Source organism: Camarhynchus parvulus, unplaced genomic scaffold (assembly GCF_901933205.1).
Source record: "Camarhynchus parvulus unplaced genomic scaffold, STF_HiC, whole genome shotgun sequence".
Classification (NCBI taxonomy): domain Eukaryota; kingdom Metazoa; phylum Chordata; class Aves; order Passeriformes; family Thraupidae; genus Camarhynchus; species Camarhynchus parvulus.
The window spans coordinates 398,813-410,869 of record NW_022148237.1 but is presented as its reverse complement, the minus strand read 5'-3'; the positions used below and the strand labels follow the sequence as shown (position 1 = coordinate 410,869).

The window sequence follows — 12,057 nt, the reverse complement described above, 5'->3', positions numbered from 1 at the left end:
GAGCCGCCCCTCCCGCCAAGGTCACCCCGCGCCCGCCGCCCCCGCCGCCCCCCCGAGCTCACCCCGGTGCTCACGGGGCTCTGCGCGGGCCCCGAGCGGAGCCAGCGCGGGGCCGGGCCCGGCCGGGCCGCGGAGCGCAGGAGGGAGCGGGCGCTGAGGGCGGCGAGCGGCATCATGGCGGCGCTGGCGCTGCTCTGTGACGTCACTTCCGGCGCGCGCCGCCTGCGGTCTTAGGACCGCCCCGTCTGTCTAACCACGCCCCCTCATTAACATAATCAAGTCAAAATCCTCTGAGCGTATAGAACACGCTGCATTAGCATAGCCCCGCCCCTCATTACCGTAATTCAGTCATAATGCTTGTAGCATGTGGGCCACGCCTTTATTAGCATAGCCCCGCCCCTCATTAACATAATAGTCATATTAATGCTTGTAGTTTATAGACCATGCTCTTCATTAGCATATCCCCACCCCTTATTAACATAATTCAGATAACACTTGTAACGTGCAGGCCACGTCTCTCATTAGCATGGCCACGCCCCTAACACAATTAAAGCCTCGTTAAAGCTTCCTCATTATTTATTTATTTACTTATTTATTTATTTATCACGTACAAACAAAACGGCTGGAAAAAAAAAAAAAAAAAAACCCCAACGAAAAATTTAAAAAAAAAAAAAAAAAAAAAAAAAAAATTCAAAAAAAAATTTTCAAAATTCCCCTCCCCAGCCCCAAATCCCGGATCCGGGGGTGGGGGGGTTTTGGGGGTTTTGGGGGTTTTGGGGTGTCAGTGGCAGCAGCCGGCGCAGGGGCCCCCCCCGGGATGGGGCTCCCCGAAGCGCGTGCTGCGGCTCAGGATCTCGTAGGAGGAATCGTCCCCGCAGCAGCCGGACACGCTCGGCGAGGAGGCGTCCACCTCGAACCTGGGGGGGCACGGGGGGGTCACCCGGGACCCCCAAACTCAGCCCGGACACCCCCCTGTGACACCCTGAGCCCCCAAACTCACCTGGAACCTGGGGGGGGACGGGAAATGGGGGCCAGCTGGGAGCCCCCAAATTCACCCTGAGCCCCCAAATTAACCCTGAGCCCCCCAGTGTCACCCTGAGCCCCCCAGTGTAACCCTGAGCCCCCAAATTAACCCTGAGCCCCCCCAGTGTCACCCTGAGCCCCCAAATTAACCCTGAGCCCCCCCAGTGTCCCCCCAGTGTCACCCTGAACCCCCAAACTCACCCTGAACCCCCCCAGTGTCAGCCTGAGCCCCCCCAGTGTCACCCTGAGGCCCCCCAGTGTCACCCTGAACCCCCAAATTAACCCTGAGCCCCCAAATTAACCCTGACCCCCCAGTGTCAGCCTGAGCCCCCAGTGTCACCCTGAGCCCCCCAATTCAGCCTGAGCCCCCAAATTAACCCTGAGCCCCCAAATTAACCCTGAGCCCCTCCAGTGTCACCCTGAGCCCCCAAATTAATCCTGAGCCCCCAAATTAACCCTGAGCCCCCAAATTAACCCTGAGCCCCCCAGTGTCAGGCGGCGGGAGGGAGCACCCAAAAGCCCCCAAAATCCCCAAATTTGGGGCCCCAAGCTGGGGCGGGCCCCAGTGCACCCCAGTGTCACCCTGAGCCCCCAATGCAAGGACAGGTGACCACAGTGTCACCCTGAGCCCCCCAAACTCACCTGGAACCTGGGGGCGGAAATGTGTGTAGCTCGTGTGCCCCCCAAATTAACCCTGAGCCCCCATATTAACCCTGCGTACCCCCCAACACCCCTGAGCCCCCATGTCACTTGAGCCCCTCCAGTGTCACCCCCATGTCACTAGCCCCCATGTCACCCCCATGCACCCTACCCCTATTAACCCTGACCCCCAACCCTGAGCACTTCACATGTCACCTGACCCAGTGTCACCCTGACCCAGTGTCAGCTGAGCCCCAAATTGATTGACCCCCCTGGGCCCCCTGAGCCCCAAATTACCCTGAGCCCCCAGTGCTTCCCCCAGTGCGCCCCCCCAGTGTCACCCCCAAGCAGTGGGGCGGGGGGCGCCCCACACGCCCCGGCCCCCCAAATTTGGGGCCACGTGGGTCCTAGCACCCCCTCACCGAGCCCCCTCGCACGCAAACAGGAGCACATTGCCCCTGGCTTGTGTACCCTGCTTCGTGTGTACCTCGTGTGTACTGTACCACCCCTGTGTCTGTCCCCTCTGCGTTACCCTCACCCCTGTGTGACACCACCATTGCACCCCTTGTCACCTCCGTCCTGCTTCACGCTGCGTGTCCTGTTACCGGCTACCCTCGCACGACCCACGACCAAAACGCCCCACTCTTAACCCCAACTGCGGCCCCAACTGGCCCACGTGTACCCCACTAAAAAGGGGTCCCCAACGCCCCCAAAGCCCGGGTCACCCACCCAACTGCGGGTCACCCAAACGGCACCCCGTGCCCCGGTACCAACTGCCCGGGATGCCCCCTCACCCGCCGGTCCCCCACGGCCCCCCCCCCAAACTGCCCGGGCACCGAAAACTGCCCGGCCGAACACCAGCCCAGGTCACCCGAAAACTGCCCGGGTCACCCCAAACTGCCCCGGGTCACCCCAAAACTGCCCCGGGTCACCCCAAAAACTGCCCCGGGTCACCCCACCCCAAACTGCCCCGGGTCACCCCAAACTGCCCCGGGTCACCCCCACCCCAAAACTGCCCCAATTCACCCCAAAACTGCCCCGGGTCACCCCAAACTGCCCCGGTCACCCCCAAACTGCCCCGGGTCACCCCAAAACTGCCCCGTTCACCCGAAAACTGCCCCGGGTCACCCCAAAACTGCCCGGGACCCCACCCCAAACGCCCCAACCACCCCAAAACTGCCCCACCCACCCCAAACTGCCCCGGGTACCCCAAAACTGCCCGGGTCACCCCAAACTGCCCCGGGTCACCCCACCCCAAAACTGCCCCACCCCCAAACTGCCCCGGGTCACCCCAAAACTGCCCCGGGTCACCCCAAACTGCCCGGGGTCACCCCCAAAATGCCCCGGGTCACCCCAAAAACTGCCCCAATTCACCCCAAAACTGCCCCGGGTCACCCCCCCAAACTGCCCCAATTCACCCAAAACTGCCCCGGGTCACCCCAAAACTGCCCCGGGTCACCCCAAAACTGCCCCGGGTCACCCCAAAAACTGCCCCGGGTCACCCCCCAAAACTGCCCCGGGTCACCCCACCCCAAACTGCCCCGGGTCACCCCACCCCAAAACTGCCCCAATTCACCCCAAAAACTGCCCCGATTCACCCCAAAACTGCCCCGATTCACCCCCAGAACTGCCCCGGGTCACCCCAAAACTGCCCCGGGTCACCCCAAAACTGCCCCAATTCACCCCAAAACTGCCCCGGGTCACCCCAAAACTGCCCCGGGTCACCCCAAACTGCCCCGGGTCACCCCAAAAACTGCCCGGTTCACCCCAGAACTGCCCCGGGTCACCCCAAACTGCCCCGGGTCACCCCAAACCATCCCAGTTTCACCCCAAAACAAACCCAAATTGCCCCAGTTCCACCCCAAAGCCCCGATTTCTCCCCGATTTCCCCCCAAAACCTTTGATTTGCCCCCAGAGTCCCACATTTTTCCCCAAACCGCCGGGATTTGCCCCGTTCTCACCTGTTGGCCACGAGCTGCAGGATCTGCAGCAGGAACTTGCCCAGGCCCCGGCGCCGCGCGCGGCTCTCCAGCTGCACCTCGTAACTGCGGGACCCCAAAAACCCCAAAACTGACAGGTTTCACCCCAAAAACCAGAACTGACAGGTTTCACCCCAAAAACCCCAAAAACTGACAGGTTTCACCCCAAAAACTGACAGGTTTCACCCCAAAAACCCCAAACACTGACAGGTTTCACCCCAAAAACCCCAAAAACTGACAGGTTTCACCCCAAAAACCCCAAAACTGACAGGTTTCACCCCAAAACCCGAACTGACAGGTTTCACCCCAAAAACCCCAAAATTGACAGGTTTCACCCCAAAACCCGGAACTGACAGGTTTCACCCCAAAAACCCCAAAACACTGACAGGTTTCACCCCAAAACCCGGAACTGACAGGTTTCACCCCAAAACCCCCAAAAACTGACAGGTTTCACCCCAAAACCCCAAAAACTGACAGGTTTCACCCCAAAACCCCAAAAACTGACAGGTTTCACCCCAAAACCCCCAAAACTGACAGGTTTCACCCCAAAAACCCAGAACTGACAGGTTTCACCCCAAAACAAAAATTGACAGGTTTCACCCCAAAAACCCACAACTGACAGGTTTCACCCCAAAACCCCAAAACTGACAGGTTTCACCCCAAAAACCCAAAACTGACAGGTTTCACCCCAAAACCCGGAACTGACAGGTTTCACCCCAAAACTGACAGATTTTACACTGAAAAACCCAAAACTGACAGGTTTCACCCCAAAAAACCAAAACTGACAGGTACCACCCCAAAAACCCCAGAACTGACAGATATCACCCCAAAAACCCCAAAACTGACAGATACCACCCCAAAAACCCAGAACTGACAGGTTTCACCCCAAAAACCCAGAACTGAAAACCCCAAGACAAGTTTCACCCCAAAACTCCCAAAATTCACAAACCCCAAAAGCCCCCAAAATGCCGGTTTCACCCCAGTCTCCCCTCTCACAAAGCACCCAAAACTGACAGAGACGCACCCGCAAAACCCGAGAACCAAAACAGGTTTCACCCCAAAACCCCAAAATGCCAGTTACCCCAAAATCCCTGGATTTCACCCCAAAAGGGCTCTCACCAGCAGAGCACCTCATCCCCACGCTCCACGTCAAAGCAGAAGCTGCGGAAGGCCACGGGGTGGGGGAACCCCAAAACTCACGGATTTCACCCCAAAGCCCCAAAACCCGCGGATTTCACCCCAAAGCCCCAAAAGGCCCGGATTTCACCCCAAAAGGGCTCTCACCAGCAGAGCACCTCATCCCTGCACTGCACGTCAAAGCGGAAGCTGCAGAAGGCCACGGGGCGGGGGAACCCCAAAACTCCCGGATTTCACCCCAAGAACTCCCAGATTTCACCCCAAAACCTCCGGATTTCACCCCAAAGTCCCTGGATTTCACCCCAAAGCCCCAAAATCCCTGGATTTCACCCCAAATTCTCGGCCTCACCAGTAGAGCACCCCAGAGCGCTCCTCACCGAGCAGAGCACCGCGATCCCCACGGGGTGGGGACCCCAAAACTGCAGATTCTGCACAAGGCCACCAAAGTGCGGGAACCCCAAAATCCTGGATTTCACCCCCAAGGGCTCTCACCAGCAGAGCACCTCATCCCACCCCAAAACGCGATTCGGAACCACAGGTGGCCCAAAACCCCGTTTCAAAGCCCCAAAAGGCCCGGATTTCACCCCAAAAGGGCTCTCACCAGTAGAGCACCTCATCCCTGCACTCCACGTCGAGGCGGAAGCTGCAGAAGGCCACGGGCTGGGGGAACCCCAAAACTCACGGATTTCACCCCAAGAACTCCCAGATTTCACCCCAAAATCCCTGGATTTCACCCCAAAGCCCCAAAATCCCTGGATTTCACCCCAAATTCTCGGCTCTCACCAGCAGAGCACCTCGTCCCCACACTCGACGTCGAAGCAGAAGCTGCAGAAGGCCACGGGGTGGGGGAACCCCAAAACCACGGATTTCACCCCAAAAGCCCCAAAAACCCGCGGGAAGCTGCAACCGAAAGCCCCAAAACCCGGATTTCACCCCAAAGCCCCAAAAGGTCACCCCCCGGATTCACCCCAAAAATTTCACCCCAAATTCTCGGCTCTCACCAGTAGAGCACCTCGTCGCCGCACTCCACGTCGAAGCGGAAGCTGCGGAAGGCCACGGGGTGGGGGAACCCCAAAACCCGCAGATTTCACCCCAAAGCCCCAAAACCTCCGGATTTCACCCCAAAAGGCCCGGATTTCACCCCAAAATCCCTGGATTTCACCCCAAATTCTCGGCTCTCACCAGCAGAGCACCTCGTCGCCGCACTCCACGTCGAAGCGGAAGCTGCAGAAGGCCACGGGGTGGGGGAACCCCAAAACCCGCAGATTTCACCCCAAAGCCCCAAAACCTCCGGATTTCACCCCAAAAGGCCCGGATTTCACCCCAAAATCCCTGGATTTCACCCCAAAGCCCCAAAATGCCCGGATTTCACCCCAAATTCTCGGCTCTCACCAGTAGAGCACCTCGTCGCCGCACTCCACGTCGAAGCGGAAGCTGCAGAAGGCCACGGGCCGCGCGCCCGGCGCCTCCCGGGCCAGCAGGAACCAGGAGCGCTCGTCCCGCAGCTCCGCGCGCTTCTCGCGCTCCTTCCAGCCCCACTCGCTCTGCTCGTACCTGCGGCGGGGCAGAAACGGGGTTTGGGGAAATGGGGTTTGGGGGGGCAAAAATGGGGGTTTGGGGCAAAAATGGGGTTTGGGGGGGAAAATGGGGCTTTGGGGGAAAAATAGGGGTTTGGGGAAAAATGGGGTTTGGGGAAAAATGGTGGTTGGGGTGGGGAAAATGGGGTTGGGGGGGAAAATGGGGTTTGGGGGAAAAAAAAATGGGGTTTGGGGAAAAGGGGTTTGGGGAAAATGGGGTTTGGGGGGAAAAATGGTTGGGGGGAAAAATGGGGTTTGGGGGGAAAATGGGGGTTTGGGGGGGCAAAATGGGGTTTGGGGGGGAAAATGGGGTTTGGGGGAAAATGGGGGGGGGGAAAATGGGGTTTGGGGGGGGGGAAAATGGGGGTTTGGGGGGGGGGAAAAATGGGGTTTGGGGGGAAATGGGGGGGGAAAATGGGGTTTGGGGGGAAAAATGGGGTTTGGGGGGAAATGGGTTTTGTTTGGGGAAAAATGGGGTTTGGGGGGGCAAAAATGGGGATTTGGGGGGAAAAATGGGGGTTTGGGGGGCAAAATGGGGTTTGGGGGGAAAAATGGGGTTTGGGGGGAAAAATGGGGTTTGGGGGGAAAATGGGGTTTGGGGGAAAATGGTTGGGGAAAAATGGGGTTTGGGGGGGGGAAAATGGGGTTTGGGGGAAAATGGGGTTTTGGGGGTAATGGGGGTTTGGGGGGGGGGAGAAAATGGGGATTTGGGGGAAAATGGGGGTTTTGGGGGAAAAATGGGGTTTGGGGGGAAAAATGGGGTTTGGGGGAAAATGGGGTTTGGGGGGAAAAATGGGGTTTGGGGGGGAAAAATGGGGGTTTGGGGGGAAAAATGGGGTTTGGGGGGAAAAATGGGGGTTTGGGGAAAAATGGGGGGTTGGTGGGGTTTGGGGAAAAATGGGGGTTTGGGGGAAAAATGGGGGTTTGGGGGGGGAAATGGGGTTTGGGGGGGAAAATGGGGTTTGGGGGGGAAAATGGGGTTTGGGGGGAAAAATGGGGGGTTTGGGGGGTGGGGTTTGGGGAAAAATGGGGTTTGGGGGAAAAATGGGGGGGGGAAAATGGGGTTTGGGGGGAAAAATGGGGATTTGGGGTGGAAATGGGGGTTTAGGGGGGAAAATGGGGGTTTGGGCCAAAAATTGCCAGGGGATGTCAGGGGGAAAAAAGGGGATTTGGGGGGAGAAAATCCCCTGGGAATCCCCTGGGAAAAACCCAGGGATTTGGGGGCAAAATGCCCAGGGATTTAGGGGAAAAACCCCTAAGGATTTGGGGAAAAAACACTCAGGGGATTCAGGGCAAATCATGGCAAAAATCGAGGTGGGAAATCAAAATCACGGGAAAGAAGGAAAACTGCAGCGGGGGAAAAGCCAATTGTGGGGTTTGGGGGCAGGAAAACCCATGGGGTGTGGGGAGAAGCTCCGAGGGGCTCGCACAGGCTCTGCATGTTGGCCTTGGTCAGCTCAAAGGCCCAGTCCAGGGTGGGCGGCTCCAGGCCGGACACGCGGCGACACTCGATGGACACGTCCAGCCTGCGGACAGACAGACGGACACCGGGGTCAGGGACAGCAGGGTAACACGTTCACTCAGACAACAGACGGGTTAGGGACACTACAACGACACTCATGACACGTTCAGCCTGCGGACAGACAGACGGACACCATGAGGACAGCGGGGTTAGGGACACACAGTGACACTCGATGGACACGTCCACCTGTGGGACGACAGACGGACACCAGAGGACACGGGGTTAGACAGCGGGTAGGGACACACAGTGACACTCGATGGACACGCTCAGCCTGCGGACAGACGACGGACACGGGGCAGGACACGGGTAACACACTGCTGTGGACAAGGACAACGGACACATGAGGACACCGGGTCAGGGACACGGGGTTAGGGACACGCGGTGACACTCGATGGACACGTTCAGCCTGCGGACAGACAGACGGACACCATGGGGACAGGGGTCAGGGACACACAGTGACACTCGATGGACACGTTCAGCCTGCGGACAGACAGACGGACACCGGGGTCAGGGACACACAGTGACACTCGATGGACACGTCCAGCCTGCGGACAGACAGACGGACACCGGGGTCAGGGACAGCGGGGTTAGGGACACACAGTGACACTCGATGGACACGTCAGCCTGCGGACAGACAGACGGACACCGGGGTCAGGGACACACAGTGACACTGATACACGACAGCGGAGACAACGGACACCTGGGTCAGGACAGACACGGACACCGGGGTTAGGGACACGGGGGGACACACAGTGACACTCGATGGACACGCTCAGCCTGCGGACAGACAGACGGACACCGGGGTCAGGGACAGCAGGGTTAGGGACACACAGTGACACTCGATGGACACGTTCAGCCTGCGGACAGACAGACGGACACCGGGGTCAGGGACAGCAGGGTTAGGGACACACGGTAACACTCGATGGACACGTTCAGCCTGCGGACAGACAGACGGACACCATCAGGGACACCAGGGTTAGGGACACACAGTGACACTCGATGGACACGTCCAGCCTGCGGACAGACAGACGGACACCGGGGTCAGGGACAGCGGGGAAGGGCTCAGGGACACCATGGGGACACCAGGGAGGGGTAAAGGACACTGGAAACCTCAGGGACACCGGGCTCAGCTCAGGGATCCCAGGCACACTCTGGGGACACTCTGGGGACACCGTGACGCCGCAGGCCCCGGCGAGCCCGGGCACTCACCCGTTCCTGTCGTACTTCTTGAACACCGGGAAGGCCTCGAGGGGATCCCGGAGCTGCAAGAGACCAGAGAGAGCCCAGGGGCAGCGGCGGGCACTGCCAGGGCCGGGACTGGGCCCAGGTTTGGGTGCCACACTCACTTTGTTGGCAGCCTCCACCTTGGCACACACGGCTGCCATGGCCGCGCGCTCCTCCAGCCGCCGCTGCTTCTTCTCCTTGGCCCTGCTCGACTTCCTCTGGGGAAAACGCAACAAAGCGCTGAGAACTGGCACCAAAACGCTGAGAACTGGCACCAAAACGCTGAGAATTGGCACCAAAACGCTGAGAACTGGCACCAAAACGCTGAGAACTGGCACCAAAACGCTGAGAATTGGCATCAAAACGCTGAGAATTGGCACCAAAACGCTGAGAACTGGCACCAAAATGCTGAGAATTGGCACCAAATTGGCACCAAAACGCTGAGAATTGGCACCAAAACGCTGAGAATTGGCACCAAAAGGACGGAATTGGCACCAAATTGGCACCAAAACGCTGAGAATTGGCACCAAAACGCGAGAATTGGCACCAAAACGCTGAGAACCACCAAAACACCCAGGACTGGCACCAAAACGCTGAGAATTGGCACCAAAAGGAGGGTATTGACACCAAATTGGCACCAAAACGCCGGAATTGGCACCAAATTGGCACCAAAACGCCGAGCATTCGCACCGAGGGCGCATTGCACACCAAAGTGGCACCAAAAGTCATTAACTTGGCACCAAATTGGCACAAATCGTTAAACCCAGTGAAAATTAATGATATTAAAGGGTCACCAGTGTGGGCACCAAAGGTGGGTAGTGCCACACAAAATTGGGGAAAAAAAAAATGCCGGGATAAAATCAGTGTTGAAGTTTTAGCACCCAGCCCTGACAGGGTGTTGCCGCGCCTCAATGCCAAAGTTTTGCCCCAAAATCATTGGGGGAAAGGCTTTTAAGATTAAAATCGGTAAGTTGAAAGTTAATTACTAAAGGTTCACCAGTGGGGTGATGCACTTTGTAGGGGTTCTACCCCAAAATTTTAGGGGAAAAGGTTTTTAGGGATAAAATCAGTGTTGAATTTTTAGTAATTGCTGGTGATGCACTTTGAAGGGGTTTAGCCCCAAATCTTGGGGGAAAAAGGTTTTTAAAGATAAAATCAGTGTTGAATTTTTAGTGGGTGTTGCTGCTGGGCATTTGCACTTTCAAGGGGTTTTGCCCCAAAATCTTGGGGGTTTTAGGTGGGACGAGGAGGTCACAGCAAGCAGCAGCCACATCAAGCTGTTCCTTTGGAGTGGTTTTCCCCACATCTGAGGAGACTGGCACTAAAAATGTGGCTGATTTCACCCAAAACGTGTCTGATTTCACCCAAAATGAAGGATCCTGCTGGGATCCCTCCAAATCTCCAAAGAGGGACTGGGGTTCCTGAGCTTTAGCACCAAAAAATTGAGTGAAGTGCACTGACAATTGAAGATTTGACAGGAAAAGCAGCGGGATGGGGACAGGGACAGGGTGAACGTCCCTCAAAACCGCATTTATCAGTGGGTTTGGGGGGAATTAAGGTGTTTTTGGGGTTGGAGCAGCCACCACCTGCTGCTGGCTGGGATGTGGATGCTCAAATCTCCACTTTAGGGTCATTCTGGGGGAAAAACGTGGAAATTTTCCAGCAGGGTTGGATGGGACATCATGTGAGGTGTCTGGGGAAGCACAGCCCCAAATGCAACTCAGAGACCCCCAAACAGCCCCAAATCCCCCTTCAATCCTCTCTAGTCCTGAACAAGCCTCTTTACACAGCCCCAAATCTTCCGTAACAGCCCCAAATCCACTCAGAAAATCCCACACTTCGCCGTGGGAGCCTCAAATTCTCACGAAAGGTTCTAAAACCCTCACAGAATCTCCAAGAGCCTCCGATAATCCCGATTTCCTCACAGCAGCATCCAGACCGCTCGCAGAGTCACAAGCATCCTCCTAAAAGCCTCAAATGACCTCAAACAACCCCAAAACCTCACGGAAAGTCCCAAATCTCCACACAGGAGACCCCCGTCCCCTCATGGCAGCTCTGTAGCAACCCGAAGAATCTCCCATCCTCTGGGACGGCCCCAAATGCCCTCACGGAATCCCCGTGAGGCCTCGCGGTGACCTCCCAGCTTCTCAGACGACCCCAAATTCCCTCGCAGAACTCCCGCGTCCCCTCGCGGTGACCCCTCCACCCGTCCGGGCGGCTCCAAATCCGCCCAGCGGCGCCTCGCAGGCCCCACCCCTGCTCTGTTTCCCCTCGGGCCGAGCCCCCCCGGGCGCGGCGCGGCCCCGCTCACCCCCATAATGGCGGCGGCGGCTCCTCACGGCGCGGGGGGCGCGGAGGGTCTGAGGGGGCGCGCGCGGGGGGCGCGCTATTTATAAGGGGGGGGGAAAGGGGGCGGAGCGCCGAGCGCGCGAGCCGGCGGCCGGCGGCCAATGCGCCGGCGCGATGGAGGAAAGGGGCGGGGCGATGGGGGCGGTGGCGCGGGCGGGGCCGCCGCGCGTGCGCGAAAGAGGAGCGGGAAGGGCTGGGGGGAGCGGGCGCGTGGCGGCGGCGCGGGCGCGAAGGAGGCTCGGCGCTGATTGGCTGAGAGCCGAAAGGGCGGGAGCGCGGGAGGCCACGCCCAGTGCGCTGAGGGGAGCGGGGCCGCCATTGTGGGAGCGGGGGCACCGGAGAGCCCAGTACGGCCCCAAACGGGCACCGGAGAGCCCGGTACGGCCCCAAACCGGCCCCACAGAGCTTGGTACGGCCCCACAGAGGTTGGTACGGCACTAAACTGGCACAAGAGAGCCCGGTACGGCCCCACAGAGCCCAGTATGGCCCTAAACCGGCCCCACAAACCCGGTACGGCCCCACAGAGCTCAGTATGGCCCTAAACCGGCCCCATAGCCCCGGCATGGCCCCATAGATCCAGGTACGCCCCCACAGCCCCCAGTATGGA

General features: G+C 58.6%; 2 protein-coding genes across 2 annotated transcripts in view; one reads left to right on the top strand and one right to left on the bottom strand.

Annotated features, from left to right (window-relative positions):
• Positions 1–12,057, top strand: part of FAU (FAU ubiquitin like and ribosomal protein S30 fusion) — a 581,541-nt gene that overhangs the window by 370,979 nt on the left and 198,505 nt on the right. The window lies entirely within an intron of this gene.
• NAA40 (N(alpha)-acetyltransferase 40, NatD catalytic subunit) lies at positions 753–11,548 on the bottom strand. The gene is made up of 7 exons (XM_030969897.1): positions 11,413–11,548; positions 9,224–9,319; positions 9,087–9,139; positions 7,786–7,881; positions 6,171–6,332; positions 3,624–3,707; positions 753–917 (listed from the first exon to the last, which is right to left on the bottom strand). The coding sequence occupies exons 1-7, from the start codon at positions 11,416–11,418 to the stop codon at positions 782–784; spliced, it is 633 nt and encodes a 210-aa protein (XP_030825757.1). The 5' UTR covers positions 11,419–11,548; the 3' UTR covers positions 753–781.

Bases quoted from the DNA above. Each gene is read 5' to 3' on its own strand.
- NAA40 (XM_030969897.1), bottom strand. The intron at 3,708-6,170 runs GTGAGAGCCGAG...GGGGTCCCGCAG, and splicing joins GGCGACGAGGTGCTCTACTG to TTACGAGGTGCAGCTGGAGA. The intron at 918-3,623 runs GTGAGAACGGGG...GTGCCCCCCCAG, and splicing joins CTGCAGCTCGTGGCCAACAG to GTTCGAGGTGGACGCCTCCT.